Here is a 20,922-nt window from a genome sequence, read left to right as displayed (position 1 = left end):
TATTAGACCCCGTTTACCCTCTTCTAGAGCCCCTCTCCCCCTTTACCCTCTGGGATTTTTCTTGTTTCTTGAGTTAGGCTTGTAATAATATAAACTACCCTCTTATTACAGATTTTGCTGTATCCCAAAAGTTTTGATATGTTGTATTGTCATTCTCACTTATTTCTATGAATCTTTTGATCTCTCCTTTTATCTTTTCTTTGACCCAGTCATTCTTTAGTAGCATGTTTTTCAATCTCCATACATTGTGTGTTTTTCTGCTTTCTTTTTTCAGAAAGGCCTGTTTTTGCTGCAGGGGGACAGCAGACAAGAGGGTGAGCCTGGGAGCTCACAGGCCTGCATTCCAATCACTCCAAAAAAACTAATACTGAAAGAGACCATCAACTGAGGCATAATGCAGAGGGCAGTTAGGGTGTTGCGGGGTGGGGCGGGGGGAACAATGGTGAGGACCGAGAGACACGAACGGCACCCAGAGGGCAAGGAGAACTCAGCTTTTAAACCAGTGGGCCCAGTAGGATATTTCCCAAAGAACTGAGCACTGACTGGGGTTAGGCGTTTTACTTTTATATGCTTAGACCTCCAGGTTGGGGGGGAAGTCAGGCCGGGGTGCCAGGGAGATCCGTCCCTAGCAGCTGTGATCCCTCAACTTTGTTTTGACAGGAAGGCCTCTAACTATGGAGCCTGCAGGAGTCATCTCTGATAAGGTATGGGAGGAGGAGGGTGTTGGAGCTCTGAGCCAGAGGGCCTGCAGGAGACAGCTCCGATAAGGAGGGAGGAGGAAGGGGAGGGACAGAGCTCTTAGGGGGAGCTTGCCAGAGATAGCTCCAGTAAAGGGGAGATTGAGCTCTTGGGGGGGGCCTGCAGGAAAAAGCGTCTCAACGGGCTGGTGGAGATTCTCCACTGGAAGCCCCTGGAGGCCACCTTCCAGTTAGGGAAGATCAGGATATCATGAAAGTAGAGGTGCTCAGAAACTGCTGCCAGCCTGCAGCCCAAGTATGAAGGGTTGTTTGTCATGCTTATGGTAAGTGAGAGGCCCTTTGGAGGGGCCTGGAGTCTACAGCCCAGCTGGCTCGATCCTGCATACAAAGGGCAGTGTGAGTTAGCATCCCCTAGTTCCCTAGGGGGTGTGGAGTATTCATCTCCGTTTCTCAGATGCTGAGGTAAGCCTAACTGTACATCAGGGGAGGAGGTTGAAAGTCTCTAGGCCAGGGCCAAGGGGGCGGTTCCTTTGAAAGAAAGCCTTTCCCCCACAGGAGGGGAGGAGGCACCGGGCTGATGCGTTAAACCGGATAGAGGATCAGGTGACCATTCCCCTGTCACCTCCCCTCCCAAGCTTGCGGGGCTTTCCAGATTCTACCCCATCCCTGACAGGAGATCTCTTGGGATAATAATAACGGCAATAACAACGCACAATGGCGCTTCCTGTGAGCCAGACTAATGATTTACCATTACCTTGTTTACTCCTTACAACAATCTCTTAGGGGAGGTAACTTCTTTAAGATTACCCTCAGCTGGTAAGTGGCAGGGCTGGCGTCTGACCCCTGTCCAAGCTTGAGGCCCTCACCAAATGCTGTTTTTTACTGATTTTCTAGTCTCTCTCCCCTCTAGGCAAGTGGCGGAGTGGGGGGGCGGGGGATGGTCGCTGGAAGGGCTCTGAATCCTCCTAAGGGCACAGAGAACAGTTAGGGGGTACAGAGTTGACTCTCAGCAACCCATTTGTTCAGCTTGACTGTGAGGAGATGACTGGATGCAAAGGGGTCTATGGTACAATTTCAAAGGCTGTTTGATGAGAAATCTCAGCTCGGTGGCCTCCTGGTTCTGTAAGCTGGGATTCTAATTGGGGGAGGACAATGGGCAGAGAGGAGAGAGGGGAGCTCTCCCGGTCCCCTACTGGTAAGACCAGGCTCCCAGCCTTCTCCCTGCACCTCCCTAATTAGCAGCTTCTATAGGGTCCAGGGTCTCAGCGCAGATGAGTGGAGTCACCGCACTGCTGCCACCACCCCACAGAGGCTTTGAATGCAGGGGGAGGACTTGCAAGAGCACTTTGTTCTCTGGGCAGATTTGATTTTGCCGCCTTGAGGCCTGGGGCAATTACCTCTACTTCTCCTTCCCCATCTCCCTACTTGCCTCCCTCCTTCCCCAGACAGACAGCAGACACAAACACACAAGCCCAAGTAACATTTTTAATTAAAAAAGAAAAAGTAATGGGTGTGCAAGCCTGGGCCACTGTAGGGGAAACACTTCCCAATGTCTGCACAGCAGAGAAGTTCCTGGAAGTTCCAGAGTTCAAGACCAAAGCCTCCCTCAACAAGGCATACCCCAACCCCATGCTGCTGGGGTCCTTCTTCCTGTCTGTAGACTGGGAGAGTCAAACTCACCCCCACCTGCCCTTGTCGGGAATGCATCCACCAAGCAATTTCTCCCCCAACCCCTCATTTTAAAGTGTTTTTTGGATGCTTTCCTGCCCGTTTCACCATAAAGAGGGGTGAGAGAGGGTGGGCTGTAGAGAGGAGTAGATTTAAACTGCTGCCTAGTCACACGCAGTTTCCCTTCTTAGAATCCCAATCAGAAGTTCGATGATCCCCTCCATAAAAAATAAGTCTGTTGCTTTCTCTCCAGTCCTGCCAACTTTTCTGCCCAAATCCGGTTCTCTCCTCTCCGTTTCTCTGCTGGTTCATCTTTCAGCTAGTCTCTCTCTGCTTGGGATTTTGGTCTCCCTCTCACTAACCTCTCTGTATTATGGGTGCAGGAGTCCTTGCCATTCTCTGGATAGAAATCAAGAGAGTGGGTGAAACAGTTTTGCAGAAAGGTTTATTAAAGTGAAAGCTTGATGCACCAAGGGAGAACACTCCCAAAGAGAATAGATGTAGCTCAAGGTTGTTCTCCCCAGCTGCAGACTCTGTGCTATCTAACCAACTACATTTGGACCTCCTTTTGGACTTGGTTAAAAAAATGGGGGAATAATCTCCAGAAGTAGGACGCCTAACCCATCCAATCTCTTTCTTACCAACTTACCCTCTCCTCTCTCACGTCACACACACACACACACACACACACACACACACACACACACACACACACTCCAGCGACCTCCAGATGTTCCCGACCATGTAGCCATCTGCTGAGATTGCTCAGGCGCTCCCGGGAGGGGGCAGGGAATCCGGGTTGCCGGAAGCTGAGAGCGAGGCCGCGGAGTGGGTGAGAGCTGCACGCGCACTTTTGAGACGCTCCCTAGGGTGGAACCCGGCCCGGCGCGGGCCCTACGGGCGGGCGGGAGGCGGGGAGAGCGCCAGGAAAGGCAGGCACTTTGGCGACATTCCCTAAGTCTTCCGGCAGCCGGCGAAGCCGCCACTGGGCGTCGAGCGGGCGGGGGGTTCGCCCGGCGTCGGGCGGGGGCCGGGGGGAGGCGGGTGGCGCGGTACTGAGAAAAGCGCCGGCCCGAGGGCCCGCGGCCGGGCCGCCTGGGTGGAGCGTGCCGAGGCGGCTGCGGCGCAGGCTTCCAGGTGGGTGTGGGTCCCCGGGCGGAGCAGGAGTCCGAGCTGCGAGCGAAGGTCCGAAGTCCCCAACCCCAGCCTGGCCGCTCTATCCAGCGGGCGGGCGGGCGGCGCTGGACACAGGGGCGGGGACCGGGCCTTTCAACTTTTCCTGAACCCGGGGTATCGGCAGCGGCCGCTGGACTCCCCGGGTTCGGCCGGAGTGAGGAACCCGAACCTAGGGGAGAGGGCTTCCAGGAGACAAAGGCTCGGGCCGGGGGCGTGGGCCAACGCCTCTGGGGTCTTTGTGCGGACACGTGCATCTCACGTTTGTGGGTCTTTGTGGATTTGGGTCCATGGATGCATATCTGCCTGCGCCTTTGTGTGTCCATGGCTTTGCGTGGCTGTTTCGCCCCTGTGTCCACGTTTTGTGGGCCCGCGTTTGTTGGTGGCTGTTGGTGGGCTCATGGTTGTGTGCCCGCGTACGTGTTCTGTGACTGTCGACGTGTCTGGTTTGGGTGTCCGTGGAGTGTGTGCGTGCGGAGAGCCAGACACCGCCCCAACTCCTCGCTCCCCTGCCGTCCACTCAGGCCCCCGACTTGGTTTCAAACTTTTCTCCCGGCTCCTCCGGCAGCAGCCCCGGCCCTCCCCGCTGCAGCCTGAGCAGGGGGTGTTGGTAGCGCTACCCTCTTTCGTCTCCTGGGGTCCTTAAAGTTGTGAGTGGATGGGATAAGCTTGGGGGCGGGGGGGGGGGGGAGTCGGCAGTGCCCAGGGACTGGTCTGGGTCAGGGCGGGCGGAATGTGCCGATCACCCGCGCCGAATCAGCTGGTGGTGGGAGAGGGAAAGCAGCAGCTCCTTGGCCTCGGCCGGGAGCTGGAAAGTGGAGAGGAAAGGGTAGCCGTTACTGCCCGCCCTGCGCTTCTCGGAGAGAGTATATGTGACCGAGAGAGACGTGTCTGCTGCGCAGAGAGGCCGGCCTCAGCCTCGGCTCTGCTTTGAGATCCGCTCTCGGTTTGCATCCCGCCCCCAGGGTGGGGGGACCAGCCCTCTGATCCCATAGGTGAGAAGGCGACGGCTATTCGGGATCCGGGCCTGTCCGTGGCTTTGGCCCCAGGAACCCCAGCTGGACTGCGGAGAAGAGGGACCTTGCACGTACTGGTTACGAATGGGCCGGCCACTGGCCCACAGTATAGAACTGGGCAAGTTGCACAGCCTGTTATGGATGGGGGTGAGACCTCCCTCGTGGCGCCTAACGTGAGGTGGGGATAACCTGTGCAGCTTTTGAGAGCCGGCCTGAGAGCAGTGGCCGCCCACACTTGGCCCAGGCAATATGACTCAGGAACCTCTCGGATTCTTCCTCCCTGCCTGCTCTATCCTTTGGAGAAGTCCAGGCTTGCAGAGCCCAAGTCTGACCCGAGAGGGAAGGCTCAGGTTGTGGGAGCCCATTGGACTTTTGATCCTGAATTGGGAAGATAATCCTAACACTTTCCCCCCCACCCCCACCCCCACCCCCACCCCAGTCTTATACCTAGAATTTTGCCAGATGCTGCAGACGGGAAGGAGGCCACCATGGGCACTTTCCTTTCCCTCTCTGGGCCTAAGTTTCCCCTCTGGAAAGGGAGGTTTTGACAGCCTCTCTCCTCCATTCCTGTTCTCCCTGAATGGTTGAGATCCCAGAACCTACAAGCACTGATGATTCACACACCCCCATTCTTGACCAATTCCCAGGCACTAATTTATTCTTTTAAGTGGGGGGCACGTGGGAGGTAGCTTTGAAGTTAGGTAGGGATAAAGTGAGGTGGGTCAGGAGCCCCTGCAGTCCAGAAAGGGAAGGCTGGAATGCAACAGGTGAGAAGTCAGGTGAATACCCCCTGGAGACAGAAAGTGTCTCCCACGGAGTACAGAGGGAGCAGCCTTGCATGGCTCTATGTGTTCTGATAACAGCCCAGATGTGGTTGGCATTGTGGACCCTCAGATGGGGAGTGGGGATGTTAGAATTCAACTTGAGGCTGAGAGGGAAGGTAGGGGCCAAATATGAAGACCTTGAATGCCAGGCTGAGGAGCTCGTATTTGAACCTGTAAGCAGTAGAGAGCTGCTGGAGGGTTAACAGACATGACAGTGTAAGATTGGTAAGTTAAGAAACTTTCCTCTGGCTTGTGGATGGTGCTGGAAACTCAGATACCAGTCTGGAGGTGGGTGTGTACTCCAGCCTCGTAGAAACAGAAGAACGTGGAGTTTACTCCTACTTTTGTTTCCTAGCACTGTAGTCTTGGGCAAGTAACTGGACCTCTCCGATTCTCAGTCTCCTCATCCTTCAAATGAGGGCAGGAATTCCTGTCTCACTGATCTGTTGTAAGTGTTAACTAGGATAATTAATTACATGAGCTAATAAAATGAGAAGAGGTTTGTAGTCTGTATTACGTTGTGCAGACATTTGTTGGCTTGCACTGACAATAGAAGGCAGAGATAACATCTACTATGGTCTTACACCTGCTTTCACCACCTGGCAAAGCCCTTGGTATCCTGCAAGCTTGGACCAATTGTTACTCACGCCAAGCAGAGGGAAGCTTTCTGAGCAGGGCATTTCATTCATGTGGTTTAATCCCCCTTCACATGGCCAGGCCCCACGCAGGAGAGGAACTGGACAGTCAGATTTGGAGATAGCCACAGACCACAAAGTGTGTTTTTCCTTGTAGGACAGCCCAGGGGCCACAGAGGCTCAGGGGGAGGGTCACCTTTTGCCAGATGAGGGTCAGGTTAGACTGGGAAGGTCTCACAGAGGAGTTGGCTTTGGAATTGAATGCGTGAGAGTTTGTGTGGAGACAAAAGAAGGCCATCTCTGTCATCTTCATCAGAGAGAACAGCCTGTGCAAAGGCATGGGGACCTCAGAGCAAGACTGGACTCTAGACTGGCAAGCTGGCTTTGTGTGGTGGGTTTTAAACAGAGAACAGTGGTGGGGTCCTTGTCTTCTGTTGAGATTATACTCTGGCACCTAGCAAGGCTGGCCATTGGAGTCAGGGAACCAGGAACAAAGGCTGTTGGCAACAGTCTAGGCCAGGAGGATCCTGAGCCCGATTTGGGCGGGGTTGACTGCCCAGCTTGGGGTGGGGGGTGGGGGAAGACAGTGACCCACCCAGGGGTAGCTGCTGATTCTCATTCTGTCCTCATTCTATCACAGGAGACACAACTACCTCAGCCTGCTTTGGCCTCTGCGACCTTTCCAAAACCCCTTCCCAAATTCCTGGTATAGCCCAGTCAGCACTTACAGCACCAGGGGGGCCCTGGATGGTACACTGGGAGAGAATCCAAGGCCTCAGGGGATGCATTTTAGATTCTCCTCTATCCTCTACCCCTGCCCGGCCTTCGGATCTGCTAATGTCTCAGCTCCTTTGTCTTTACTGGCCCCTGAGATCACCCATTAGGGGGCAAGAACCAACATGCAGTGAGCACCAACGTGTGCCAGGCCTGAGGCTGAGTCTTCACTCTTTCTCATGGTATCATCCCAGTGACCCGCTGGGAGCAGTGCTAGGAGTCTCACCACATCGCAGATGAAGGCGCAGACTCAGGGGTGAGGGCGCATGCAGGCCTCATGGTGGGTGAGACCCTGGGGTTGGAGCCCTTTCTGCCTGGCTGCAAAACCCATTTCCTGTGCCCCAGACTGCCTCCCCCACCCCTCCCATGTGTCCACACATGCTTTCTCAGGCCAAAGGGAACTTGAAAGGCTTCAGGAAGAAGATACTGGAAGGAGAAAGTAGTATTAGGAGCCTTGCCCATTTCCCTGTAGTTATCGTCCTTGGGTTTTCTGGGCCCCTGTGGCCCATCCGCACCAGGGAAGATGTCAGGGAGGAGGCCAGGTACTGGGTGTCATATTCTCTGGCTCCTGAGTCCATCCCTGGCGTCTGTGGTTGTGTGACTCTGGACAGGTCACTGAACCTCCCTGTGTCTCTTTATGCAGCTGTAAAACAGATAGGATGCCATCTAACCTGCTGCCCTTGCAGTGTGACTATACAGATAACAGCTGGGGACGCCCTGAAAGGCTACGTGTCCTTGTGTGAGGTGGAAGTATTTTCAATGCCTGCTGTATCTTCCTACAGTACCTGCTGTGTGCCAGGCCCAGTGCGCAATTCCCAGGATATAAAAACGAATCTGACCCCAGCCTTGCCCACAGGAGGACAGACAAGTAAACATAGCCGTAATCCAGCACAGTCAGTTAGCCATCAGCCCCATAGACCCATTTGTACGTCGAGTCACAGAAGTACCCTAAGGAGCACTGGACTTGGCGCTAAGACCTCGGGGGTTGAGAGCTGGTTCCTTTACTACCCAGCTGAGTAATGTGAGTCTCCTTGTCTGCAAAACGGACAGTAACCCCAACCCCCACGGTCAAGGACTGTGGTGAGGCAGCAATGAGGTGTTGGTGTAGAAGTGCGTGGTGAGCTGACGTGTTTATACAGATGTGTGCCATTAACAGGAGTTGGCCCTGAAATTCTTTTTGCCTTGCGTTTCCAGAGCTGACTCAGTGGCTGGGGTCAAGATGTTAATGGAATCTCCACCTGAGGATTTCATTGGTGTCGGCTTGAGTGAGCTCATGAGGAAGGGAGCAGGGTGGGAGGCAGCTAGGCATTGAGGAGCAGCTGGTCGAAGCAAAGGCCCGTCTCAGGTGGGTCCTGGGGCCCTGGTCCAGCCCTAGGCTCAGCTCCCCACCCACCTTGTTCCTGTGCCAGGGGCTCCCTCTTAAAGGTGTGGTGAGGAGCTTGCAAAGCTATGGGCTATGGATGCCATGTTGCAGCACCAGAGGCAGGCAGCTGGGGCCGGGGCAGGGGTCGAGCCAGAACCCCTAACCCCAGAGAGGTCTCCTCAAAGGAGAGACAGCTTGGGGTCTTGCCAGCAAACGCCAGCACAGTGACTGGAGAATGTTGGCACAACAGTCACAAACCTGCCGGGTGCCTGGCACTGGGTGCTTGGGTAGGGAGGAACATAAAGAAAAATTACACTGTTGCCTTCAGGAAGCTTAATAAATCATCACCATCATGGTCTGCCATTCACTGAGCCCTTCACATGTGGCAGACAGTGAGCTGACTGCTTTACATGCTGTCACTTAATGCTTTAGCCAACCCTATGTTGTTAGTGCTACTGAGAACACTGAGATTTAACCAGGTAGAAACTTGCCTGAGTCTAGTAGGTATGGAGCTGAATTCACACCAGGCCTGAGTCCAGTGGTTGACTTTTAACTGCTGGACTGCTTATTTCTCCAGTAGTGTTACACACCAGGCCCGGCTCCGGCCTCGGGTGGAGGAAGGGATGAACACGTGAAGAAGGCAGTGTCACTGCCCCAAGTTGCTCATACTTCACATCAGGTAAATAACTAATGGCAGAGAAGTTATTCAGTATATGTCTGAGGAGGTGTGCCCAAAGTGTGGTGTGACGGGCCCGGGGAGCAAGGAAGGGAAGGAGGGGTGGCCCAGGAGCCTGAGTGGATAGAATGGGTTTTGTTCCATGGACGGCGCAAGGCACGCTGGGTGTTGCAGGCGGTGCTGGCAGCAGTGTGAGGCATCGGGACGCAGGACCTGGGGCCTGCTCTGCTGCTTCATTCCTGCCACTGCCCCTCTCTGGGCCTCAGTGAATGTGATCTCCCAGGGGCCCTGTAGCTTCCCAGCCCTGAAATTCCCTGAGTTTGGGGAAGTGTGAGCAAAGGCTAGGCTGAAAGTTGTTCAGATGCTCTCACCATCACTGTAGGTTCAAATCAAAATGGGGAGCCCAGGTAGGGGAGGGAGGAAGGTGGAGACAACTTAACAGATGTCTCTGGGTGAGAGAGAACGTGATTTCCTTTGGTAAAAATAGAAGTGAAGAGGTGTTTGAGATGGGGAGTGGTATGGCCAAAGCTGTTTTAGAGGCGCTCTCGCAAGGCCTGGAGTATCACAGGGGGGAAACCTGCTTGGAGCCTGTTAGGGCCACACCATTGGCTTTTTTGACCCCACAGGCCATCAGCAAACTTTCCTTAGAGTCACAGTGGTTCCAACAAGGAATACACATGGCCCCTGCTCAGAAGATCTTATGCTTTGTCCCCCAAACCAAGGGTGAGTACAGGTTCTAAGTCCTGTCCTCCTCTCCTGTGTCATATAACCTCGCTCATCGGGGGATCTTTTATCTTGTATCTCAGGTCAGGATTTGGAGAAGAGGTGATGGATGGGGGGGCAAGTATCCCCTCTCCCCTCAGACTCCCATGGTGGCCACCTGTTTGCCTTTCCCTTTCTCCAGAAGGCAGATCACAGGTCCCAGAGGGAGGCAGAGTTCATCCTGTTACACAGATGAGAAAACCGAGGTTCAAAGACATAAGGGAAACTGCAAATGTCACGTAGATAGTGGCAGATTTGGGACTAGAGTCCTGGTTGCCTGGATCCAAGGCAGGTGTTACTGATCTTGTTATGAGTTGGTGTCCTGTCCCCACTGCTGGTCTATTAGCCCGAGGACAGGGGCCCTGGTTTCCTCCACCTCCACCCCGACATAAACCTCACACGGTACCTTGCACTTAGTAGAGCGTTTGCAAATGCTGTTGTTAAATTTTGAAATCCTGAAACGCTGGAGCTGAATTGTGTAGGCGAAACCTTGTGGAGCTGGAGAAACTGAGGCTCAGTGAGGGGAGGGGACCTGTCCAAAGATGTGAATGGCCCTGGAGCAGGAACTAAGACCAGGGCTCGTGACTGCCCACTAGAACACGCGACTGCCCGCTAGGACCCACCTTATCACTATGCACTGTTGGCCAGTTGCTTCCCCTTCGGCCCCCTGGAGAGTGGTGAAGGAGGTGGGGGCCTTTGGGTGCCCTCTCTAGGGGACTCCTTCTACCATGTAGCCTAGGAGAGACACAAGCAGCTGTCGATTGCACATCTGTCAGTGTCCTGGCGCTGTCATCTCTAGTCCTCACAGCAACCCCTTGAGGAAGGGATGGTCTCCATTTTAGATGAGGAAACGGGCTGTGAGAGAGGAAGTCACTTCCCAAAGTTGCCCAGTTTAGCAGGTGACTCCTGTTCCCAGCGTTGTAGCTCCCGCAGATCAGAGAATCGATCCCAGAATGACAGTTTTCATCTCAAGGGCCAACTCTGATCAGTGGGTAGAGACTTCTTAGAGCACCATGTGGAGAAGAGCTCTGAGGTCCTGTGCAGACTCCCCAGGACGCGGTGCTGTGGTTGACTGTGTCTGCAGTGGGGATGGGTGTAGGTAGGGTGAAGATGCACAGTCCTTCTATGATGTGGCTTCCATCTGTTGGGGCCTCATTTCTCTACAGGAATGATCAGCCTCTCAGTCTGATCTTCACAGCTATTCTCTCTCAGGCCATTGGGACCCTCAGTACCATCCCAGATTCACAGTTGAAGGAACTGGACCAGAGAGGTGAAGTAACTCTCCTGGTTTACGCTGCAAGTTGGTGTCCAAGGCCTTTTGGCTTTCTGTGAAGGCCTTTCTTTTCCACAGAGCTGAGGCTGGTGGTTTTTGTCCAGAGGAGCTCACATTGCTTATTCCTTTCCAGATCTAGCAACCCTGTTGAGAAATAGCACAGTATGGCCTCCATGGAAAGAACTGCTCTCCAGGAGGGCACTGATAAGAGCTCTGACGTATTTGATACATGTTTACTAAAGGAAAGAAGGGGTCAGGCCCACCCACTGACCCCCACCCCAGCATTTCCCTGTCTGTGGAAGAAGGCAGGGCAGCTCACACATGCCCTTCCCACGAACTGGGAGCCCTGCTAGGTGCTTTTTTAGTATTTCCACTATTTTGTTTCATTGTCATGACAGTCCTGTGAGGTGGCTATTAATACCCCATTTTACAGATAAATAGACAGGCTCAGAGAGTGTGGCTCGCCAAAACCAGAGAATGCAGAGATGGCCATGAGGCAGTCCTATTAGCAGTCTTTGTTACTGTGTGTGTGTGTGTGTGTGTGTGTGTGTGTGTGTGTGTGTGTATTTAGTTTAAGAGGACACGGGGTGGAGGGAGATTAAGACATTTAATTCACTCCAAGTTCTACCATTTAAAGAAAGGCCACTGTTGTGTGTATATATATATATTAGACTTTCCAAAATTAGGATTTGGGTGTTTTTTTGTTTTTTTAATGCATAGTTATAGTTTTCCTAGACATGCAATTTATCTTTATGATACCTAGCATTATGGCATCAGCCCCCTCCATGAGGTTGCAAACTCTCCTGCATGCTATTTTTATTGGCTCCCTAAGATCCTTAGGAAAGTCAGCAACCATCTTGAGGGGCTGGGGAAGCCCTGAGCCTGGAGTCAGAAGGCCAGAGCCTGAGCATTGGCTGGCATACCTCACGGGATCCCCAGACAAGTCACTGCATACGCTCTTCATTGCTCAGGTGAGGGATTGCATGACTGGCTCTGGGCCCTCCCAGCAGCAAATGAATAAAGGCCTTTTTTAACTACAAAGGCCTGGGGCCCGGGAGGAACTTTGCTTATCTTCCCCCAGTCTCCTCCTGTGGAAGCTATGCTCTCACCCTCGCTCCTGAGCCTTTTGCTAAGGGACTTCTAACAGCAGTGCCAGACGCTACCATCACGGAGGCACCCTTCCTTGTGTCCCCAAGGGGGACATTTCCTCTGAGCAGAACAGGGACTCTGACTCTCAAAGACCACTAGCCCACACCTCTGCCTTTGCCCCCTTCTGGATCCAAAGTTGTGAGGCCACTCAGGTTTCTCTCTTCTCCCAACAGCCTGGGACACCCCCTGAGAGGCCTCTGGGCTCTGCTGTGACCTCAGGAAAGCCCTGGAGCCATTAAGTACTAAAAAGCTTGGCACCTACCTCATCATAGCAGTCAATGACACCTGGAGCTTGGCCCTAGGATTCTGGACACTTAGCTCTTCTTTTCCCAATGACACACACAGAAGCACGCATTCCTCTGGAACCAGACCAATTATGAGGTTACAGGGGATTCAGTTCAGTTCCCGGCTCCACCACCTTCCTTTTCTCCTCCCGTTTCCTCTGCTCTAAAATAGACATTAGGCCGCTGACCTCCTCGAGTGACAGGGACTGTATGAGAGAACATATGAGCACGAGCACACAGGAGGGCTGGCTCTGGCTGTCCCCGTCAGCACTTTTCATGTGACTGTCCAGGCCCGGCACAGAACAGGGCCTGGGAGAGCTGTTCATCGTGCAGGGCTGAGCAAGAATCTCTCCGGGGTCCCTGGGGGTCGTTCATGGTCACAGTTAGGCAGCTAAGTCTCCTTTTACGCCCCTGCTCCCTTTCCACCAGCTGTCCCAGCCATTGCCTCAGTTCATCTCTATAGTAGCCCAGTGATGACCACCCTGCATGCGTGCACAGCTCTTCACAGTTTGCATCGCACTAAATGTGAGAGTCAGTGAACTTATGTGAGGACGGCAGGGCAAGCATTACTGCCTTGGGGTTCAGAGGACGAGGCTGAGGCCTGGAGAGGGGTGGTGAGAGGAGTGCATTTGGCTGTGTTCGGGCTCCTGGTTACATAAGCAGCCGCTCACGAGAGGCCATTTGGCATTTAATAGGAACGTTGTATAAGCACCTTTGGGAATCAAAGGGTAATCTCAGGGCCCTTTTTTGTAAGGGTGGTGTTTGTTTAAACCCAGGAAGGGTGGATATGAGCAGATCGGCTTAGCAGAGAAGGTGGAGCCCTGAATGGTAATGAAGCTCTGTGGTGAGAAGCTTACCCAGGGGAACAAAGGGGGCCTGAAGCAATTTAATATTTTCCTTTTGGCTCCAGACATGGGAACACTCTGTCCTGCCTCAGTTGGGCCCAAGCCCAGGATGCACCTGGACTGGGTTTAATCCTCAAACTGGACTCTACAAAAGAAAGGGGTGGGAGAGGAAGGCTCCCAGAGGGGGTGGAGAAAAGAACCCCACTTCTCCCTGCCCCCAGGCAGTCACTGTGGATCAAGTGGCAACCCCTTTAAAGTTTCATGGAGGGACAGTGATACCATCCCGCTGCTCCCTCCCCACCCACCCCATTCTAGAAGGTGGGCAGGCCCCTGGTTGACCTCTCCCTGAAGGCCAATGAGAGGAATGGGTGGGGGGGAAGACAGGGTAGTCGGGCAGAGGGGGGCCACCCTAGATGAAGAGATCTGCTGGAGTGAGGCTTGGAGTCAGACAGATGTGCGTGGATGTGAGGACTGCATGTGGCAACGTACATGTAGTGCCTGGCATCGGTGGAAGCTACTGTGATGGTTATACAGGGAGGGAAACTGAGGCCAGGAGAAGGGAGATGGCTGTGTCATAGCATGTGGTAGTGGGGAAAATCCCTCTTGGATCTAATCTCTCCGCCGGCCACCCTGTCGTTCCTGCTGGAGGCAGCAGATAAAAATAGAGGAATTGGAATTGAGCAGGCCTGGGTTCTAGTCCTGCCCTGCTTTTTACTAGTTTGGGGTAAACCCTTTTCTTCTTTGAGCCTCTATTTCTTCATCTATATAATGGGGAAGCAGCCCAGCTGCCTGCCCTAGGTCAAAGGAAGAGCCAAAGAGGGGTAATAGCTGTATGAGCAGTGGGTAGGGGCAGGGCTAGGGGAAAGGGGTTGGTACAGGCGTCCCCATAGCCCATCTGGAAGTCTAAACACATGGTCCCCAATTGGAATGAAGGACCCTGCCTCTGCAGGACAGGCCAGGTGCGGGGGCTTAGGACTGTGGACTCAGACATTGTCACCCAGAAAGAGGTGAGGTAGGACCAGCCCTTGTGCAGGGAAAGGCCTCCGTCTGAGAGGCTGGAGTGCGTGTCTCAGGCATGGCTCAGCCACTGCCAAACTCTGACAGTGAGCCACGCTTTCTCTGTGCTCCATCTCTGTGCTTCCCTTTCCATTTACTTACGGTGGAGTGTAAGTTTCTGAACCTCTCTAAGTCTCAGTTCCCTCTTTGTGAAGTGGTGACAGAAATTGCTGTCTTGTAATGTTTGTGATTGGGAGGGTCAAGTGAGACCGTGTAGTGAGGCAGCTAGCTCAGCACCCGACACATGGCACATGCTCAGCCGAGGTCAGTGGGGTACCCTGACCCTGACCTCTAAGCTGTGAGCCCCGCCCCCTACCCAAAGGGCCTGAGTTGAGAATAGTCCATGGTCCTAGATCGACAGAGCTGGAGAGGCCAGCTAAAGCCCCATCTAGTTCAGTGGGTTTCCAGCTGGGTTTCTTAACATCCTACAGCAGAGATGGTGAGCCAGGCCTGGAAGGTTCCAGGTCCCCACCCTCACTTCAGCCAGAACAGGCCCATTTTCATCTGCTAATCTTAGTTAAGAAAGGGTTCTGCTGCTTCCAGGGTAAACCCCACCCATCTGGCCTCACCCCGTTTACCAATCAGGTTGGGACTCTGAGGCCAGACAGACACAAGAACGAGGAGTGATATGAGGAGTATTCAGGGGAAGCATCCTGAGAGGACAGCGTGCAGGTGGCAACTTGCAGCTGTGCCTAGACACATTGGCTGAGGTCTTACGGGGTGGGGTTAGAACCATCTCGTATGGGGCACCTACTGTCAACCCTCACCTATGGCTCTCTTTCTAGCCCCCACCATGCTGTGGCCTCTGCTGCTGCCCCCACTGCTATTGCTGGCCGTGAGCGGAGTCCAGACGACCCGGCCATGCTTCCCTGGGTGCCAGTGTGAGGTGGAGACCTTCGGCCTCTTTGATAGCTTCAGCCTGACGCGAGTGGATTGCAGCGGCCTGGGTCCTTCCATTGTGCCCGTGCCCATCCCTCTGGACACGGCCCACCTGGACCTGTCCTCCAACCGGCTGGAGACCGTGAATGAGTCCATGTTGGCAGGGCCGGGCTATACCACACTGGCCGGCCTGGATCTCAGCCACAACCTGCTCACCAGCATCTCGCCCACTGCCTTTTCCCGCCTTCGCTACCTGGAGTCCCTTGACCTCAGCCACAATGGCCTGGCAGCCCTGCCAGCCGAGAGCTTCGCCAGCTCACCCCTGAGTGACGTGAACCTCAACCACAACCGGCTCCGTGAAGTCCCAGTGTCTGCCTTCACTACCCACAGCCAGGGCAGGGCACTGCACGTGGACCTCTCCCACAACCTCATCCACCGCGTCGTGCCCCACCCTGCCCGGGCCAGCCTGCCCACGCCCACCATTCAGAGCCTGAACCTGGCCTGGAATCGGCTCCGCGCCGTGCCCAACCTCCGGGACTTGCCCCTGCGCTACCTGAGCCTGGATGGGAACCCACTGGCTGTCATTGGCCCAGGTGCCTTCACGGGGCTGGAAGGCCTGACACACCTGTCCCTGGGCAGCCTGCAGGGCCTCCCCCAGTTGGAGCCCTATGGTTTCCGTGAGCTGCAGAACCTGCAGGTCCTGGACCTGTCAGGCAACCCCAAGCTCAAGTGGGCAGGAGCGGAGGTGTTCTCTGGCCTGGGTGCCCTGCAGGAGCTGGACCTGTCGGGCACAAGCCTGGTGCCCCTGCCTGACATGTTGCTCCTCCACCTCCCGACGCTGCAGAGCGTCAGTGTGGGCCAGGGTGTATGGTGCCGGCGACTTGTACGGGAAGGTGCCTACCCCCGGCAGCCTAGCTCCAGCACCAAGGCGGCCCTGCACTGCATAGACACCCGGGAACCGGCTGGCAGGGACCCCCATACCTTGTGACAAATGGTATGGCCTGGGGCCACATAACAGACTTCTGCCCTGGGTTGACTCAAGTCCTGGGTAATTTATATTTTAATGTGCCAATGCCAGTGGGAACTCTGCAGGCCTATGTGGCAACGTCATCAAAAGACAGCTATGACCTGGGGAGAGGCTTTGGACCTGGGACCAACACCCAGGAGCAAAGCCTTGCCCCTTTGTCTGCGTTGCTCCCAAACCGTAAGCAGAGGGTCTTCGATGCCAAACCAGACAGCAGTCCCTTGCTGTTCTTCCCCACTTGACCCCAAAGTGCCTTCCCTCAGGTCTGGCCCAACCTGATCATGACAGGAGGAGGGTCAGAGGTCAGGTCCATGGCTGAGCGCCCCCTTGGGCCCACGGTCCAATCACTCAGGGGCATGAGTTTCTTTTGCTCTGGGCACATGAGGCCCTTTTATCCTTTTTTCTTCCCCTTGAACCTTGGGTAGAACTTTTATTATAGAAAAGACTGGAAAAAAAAAAAATCAAGTCCACCTCCATGTGACAAATGAGGGAACTGAGGCCTGGAGAAAGAAAACTGCTAATCTGAGGTACTATAGCGGAGGCATGACTGGACCCAGCGCCCGGCCTCCCAATTGGACCCCTTTGCACTTTGCTGTCTTCTCTAAATCATGCCCTTCCTCTCCCCAGCTGGGCTCCCCCTTGCTGCCATTTGTGTCCTTGTTATCCCCAGAAGGACAGGGAAGGGCCTCAGCGGTGGGACCCTGGGCCCAGTGACCAACTGTGGCACGGGCCAGGTCACTTCATCTCTCAGCCTCTGGTAGCTTCAGGCGTGCCAATCCAGCCTTGCCAGTTTCCCACTCTGGGGTGGGGTCCCCCAGCCTCAGGACTGGAAATGCATCCACTAATTCTTGAGGCACTGCCTCTGACGCTCCCCCAAGATGCTAATGCAGTCCTGGAGGCCCCACCAGCCCTGAGCCTGTACAGCTTACACAGCCTGTCTCCCCTGACGGAGAATGCAGCAGGACTAGGCAGGCAGCTCCCATCCAAGTTTACGCTCTCCCACCAGCGTGGCATCTCAGACTCCCAGCCATGGGCTCTTAGTCCTCTTTTTATGCAAGTTGTTGCCTTTTTAATGGACTGTCACTTTCAACCAGCCCTCCACCCTTGCTGGCAGGGGATGGCAACGTGTCATTTGTAAAAGAAAAAAAGTTGTATTTGTTCACTTTTGTAATAGTGTGTCCTGGGGATGTGCTGGGGGAGGAGGTGTGGGGTGGAAGCTAGCCATCAAGCGGCTACGTGGGCATCAGGAGGCCGGTCCCACAAAGACGCCCACAGGACAATGAAAGCTCTGTCCTCCACCACCAGCCCCACCCAATACCTAACTGGTCCTTGGCTTAATAAACATAAAGAGTCCCTCTTTCTATCACTCGACCAGTGTCCACTGACATTCCCTAGGCTGGACTGTGGGGCCACAAGGATGAATCCAGGCCAGCCCTGCCTTGGGCAGTGCGTTCTTCCTGAAAAGCCTAATAACGTCTCAGGATGGGGAAGTGAGGTGACATGAGGGGGTGGTTATGTGGGGTGGGGTGCACCTTTCATTGTATCTTACACCCGTATCCACCTTTCTATCTCCTCTGTCCCTGTCGTACCAACTCCATGAACTTGTCAGGCCCTTGCATGCTTCTGCCTTTGCTCAGACTGTTACTCTGGGACCTTGCCTTTGCCCTCATCCCTCTCTCTCAACTCCTTCCCATCCTAATAGACCCAGTTCCTGCCTCACCTTCTCAGAAGCTTTCCCTGAGGTCCCTCTCCACCTCCTTCCTCAGCTCCAACAGTACCTCTTCCATCTTGGCATTTTAACTGCTGTGGTACCCTAACTCCTGTTTGTACACTTCCAGTGACAGGGAGCTCATTTCCAGCTCATCCGAGTGGCTCTACTGTCAGCAAGTTCTTCTAACTGGCTAACGTCTGCAGGAATGTCCATCACCCACAACCACAGGTCCACCCCCATCTCTGCTCTAAGGGGACTCATGTTCCTGGGGTGGGCAGGGGAAGAAGGACACACAGGATGTGTGAGTAAACAGCACAGGGAGCTGAGAGCCCTGTGGTAGGGTTAGGAGGGCTTCCTGGAGGAAGTTCAACCACACAGCTGAGAAGATGGGTGGGGAGCTTTGCCCAGTTTGTTGCTCAGCCACCAACCCCCAAAAGCCCAAGGCTGGCACCCATAGACAATATGAGAAGGGGCTGAGGCAGGGGAGGGGGTGTTGTCAGGGTGAGACCCCAGCCCTGTCCTCTGGATCTCTACCCCTCCCACATCCCCTGGATGAGAGGCTTCTAACGCAGGAGACTTTCACACAGTGGGGCTGGGTTCTCCCAAAGCCACGCTTGAGGAAGGAGCCCTTAGGGGAGGGACATGGATCATAGGAGTCTTAAAGTTAGGGACAAAGCTGCCTGGAAGGCAGTGGAGGGGTGGCTGGGGCTCCTGCAGGACAGGAGTGAGCTCTGACGCAGGTCGCCTCCTCCCTGAGACAGCTGCAGTGGGAGGGTGGTTGCCGACGCCATCACACTGTGCGGGTTCCTCCTTCCTGTTGGGAACATTACCTGGCACCCCTAGCCCTGGCCTCCCTCCTGTTTTAGGGAAAGCAGAAGCCCCGCGGCGAATCGGGCATCCGTGCAGCCCCTCCCGAGGCTCTCATCCCACAGCGCCACCTGGTGTTCGCTCAAAACCAGACACCCCCGGTCAGAGGGGTCGCCCGAGCAAAGCCGAAGTGGACCTCCACAGTTTGTGCAGCCAGCCCCACCTTCTCCTAGCTAGACTGCTTTCATCCCGCCATACTCCACCCTCCTGGAATCCTGGGGCCAAGAATGGGGTCATTAGAGTCTTACAGAAATTAGTGCAATTATAGAAATGAGTGCCAAGTTTCCGTCTTAGAATTTGCAGAAAAGGGTTACCATTCTGGTTCCATCACAAACCAGTTGTGTAACTGGCCAAGTCACTTTACCTCTCTGAACCTGGAAAACGGGGATGAAAATGTCTCCCTCCACATGATTGTATGAAGAATAAATGAAGTAAGTGTGTAAAAAATCAAGCACAGTGCCTGGCACAAAACTGACACTCCAAAAATGCTTGTTCTGGAACTGCCTCATTTAGCCATAGAATTATGAATTAGATTACAGAACCATGTAGTCTTAGACTCATATTTTGATAACTGACTCAGAACTGAAGGATTTCATAAAAGTTTTAAGATTTAGCATTACAGAACTATAATCCGCAGGGTCTGTGCTCTGTGTGCCTTACGTGGAGTAGGGCTTCAAAGCACACGTCAGTTGAGTTTTAGAGATGGAGAAACAACTGAGGCACAGCTTGCCATCATGGCACAGGCTGGGTCACAAACATTTCCTTGAATTTCATTAATAAAACGGCTGCCATTTACTAGACACACGTTTCTCAGACTGTGTGTGTACACGATCATTTCCTCCTCCCAACAACTGCCCCGGCATTATCGTCATTGTACAGATGAAGAAACCAGCCTGGGCCTGGATGGCTTCATCTGTCAGATGATTTGTCCCTCATTTTTGCCTGTCTGTCCTACCTCAGTGGCGGGGCCAGCCGGGCAGATCCCACATGTCAGAGAGGGCAGAGATGATCTGAGAAACCAAAAATCACTTGGATTCCATTTATTTTTCTGTTGAGGACAAACTGGACAAGTTATGCAGCTCTAAATATCTTTAATCAGATCGTTGATTCTAGATCCTAGAGCATGAAAAGCCAAAGATCATAGTCAAAGTCCTTCCCTACCCACAGATGGGGTGACCGAGGCCCAGAGAGGAGCAGCCCAAGGTCACTTGGCAGATGGGCAGGATTCTGTGTTTCACTACTGGCTGCATAATTTGTGGAACCTCATGTAAAATGAAAATATGGGGCCTCTTGTTTAAAAATTATTAAGAATTTCAAGATGGCAAGAGGAGAGCATTAAATCAAGTACAGGGCTCTTCTAAGGTCCCACTGCCCATGAAGCCAGGCTTGGCATGCTTAAATTATACCATTTATAGAGAAGGAAGGGACACTCAGATTGTTAGTCGGGACAGCAGATGAGAGCCTGTGGATTCGTATGTAACCCAATCTCTCTAGCTCAGGGAGCTCATTAGATTCTTTCAAACCCAGGAATTTCCTTCCATGGGTGTTACCCACACCACCCTCTGATTTCCCCAAGTTGCCATGGCCATAGGACTTTCAGAGAGAGAGAGGGTAGATGGATATGTGTATACTCATCTGCCTCCATGCCAGCTCATAGAATGTGTCTCTGGACAAGACTGCCAGATTCATGGGAGGCAGAAGCCTGCCCTCTGCTCATACCTTATGTCCACCAAGACAGTAGAGGTGATCATGGGCTAATAGGGCTTTGCCCCTCAATGCTTAATGTTCCATGTCAGCAAATGTCCACCAGGGAGCAAATGTCCATCGATACCTAATGTTTATCAACACCTAATGTCCATCAATGACAGCTCTCACCAAAGGCAGATATCCAGTGGTGGCAATGCCTACTACTGCTCAAAATGTACATATACCCGGTGTTTGCAGGTAGCTAATTGCAATGATAATTGCTCTGTGCATCAACACCTAATGTCAATCCGTAGGTCAACATCTGGCAACAGTAAATAGCCACCCAGTTAAGTCAAATGCCCTGTGTTTTTTCTTCTATTTTATTTATTTAAGTACCAAAAGTTGTATTTATAGGAATTATTGTGTTTGCTGAGCTAGACGGGAAATTCTTCCTGTGTTTACTGTTTAATTCCAAAAGCTATTTATCATTTTATTTTACATACCCGTTAGTCAAAATATTCTGAGTTAGGAATACAAACATACGTTTATGTTTCTTGAC

At 53.4% G+C, this 20,922-nt stretch overlaps 1 protein-coding gene across 11 annotated transcripts; it reads left to right on the top strand.

Annotated features, from left to right (window-relative positions):
- Window positions 1–873: 873 nt before the first annotated feature.
- On the top strand, window positions 874–17,470 carry TSKU (tsukushi, small leucine rich proteoglycan). Of its 11 annotated transcripts, none has more exons than XM_019726422.2 (3): window positions 3,485–3,503; window positions 9,454–9,550; window positions 14,982–17,470. In XM_019726422.2, the coding sequence occupies exons 2-3, from the start codon at window positions 9,505–9,507 to the stop codon at window positions 16,061–16,063; spliced, it is 1,128 nt and encodes a 375-aa protein (XP_019581981.2). In that variant the 5' UTR covers window positions 3,485–3,503; window positions 9,454–9,504; the 3' UTR covers window positions 16,064–17,470. The 11 variants fall into 11 exon arrangements, with proteins under 11 accessions (XP_074191839.1, XP_074191838.1, XP_074191840.1 ...); XM_074335733.1 differs by lacking the exon at window positions 3,485–3,503 and adding an exon at window positions 4,246–4,702; XM_074335734.1 differs by lacking the exon at window positions 3,485–3,503 and adding an exon at window positions 4,714–8,830.
- Window positions 17,471–20,922: the final 3,452 nt, after the last annotated feature.

This window comes from Rhinolophus sinicus, linkage group LG06 (genome assembly GCF_036562045.2).
Source record: "Rhinolophus sinicus isolate RSC01 linkage group LG06, ASM3656204v1, whole genome shotgun sequence".
NCBI lineage: Eukaryota > Metazoa > Chordata > Mammalia > Chiroptera > Rhinolophidae > Rhinolophus > Rhinolophus sinicus.
Note: the sequence above shows the minus strand (reverse complement) of the source record. Positions and strands in the feature narration are given on the sequence as shown.

Coding starts and splice junctions, on each gene's coding strand:
- TSKU (XM_074335733.1), top strand. CDS start 4,640: ATGGGCCGGCCACTGGCCCACAGTATAGAACTGGGCAAGTTGCACAGC. Junction 4,703..9,453: donor ACAGCCTGTTATGGATGGGG/GTGAGACCTCCC, acceptor TTGACCCCACAG/GCCATCAGCAAACTTTCCTT. Junction 9,551..14,981: donor CTTTGTCCCCCAAACCAAGG/GTGAGTACAGGT, acceptor CTCTCTTTCTAG/CCCCCACCATGCTGTGGCCT.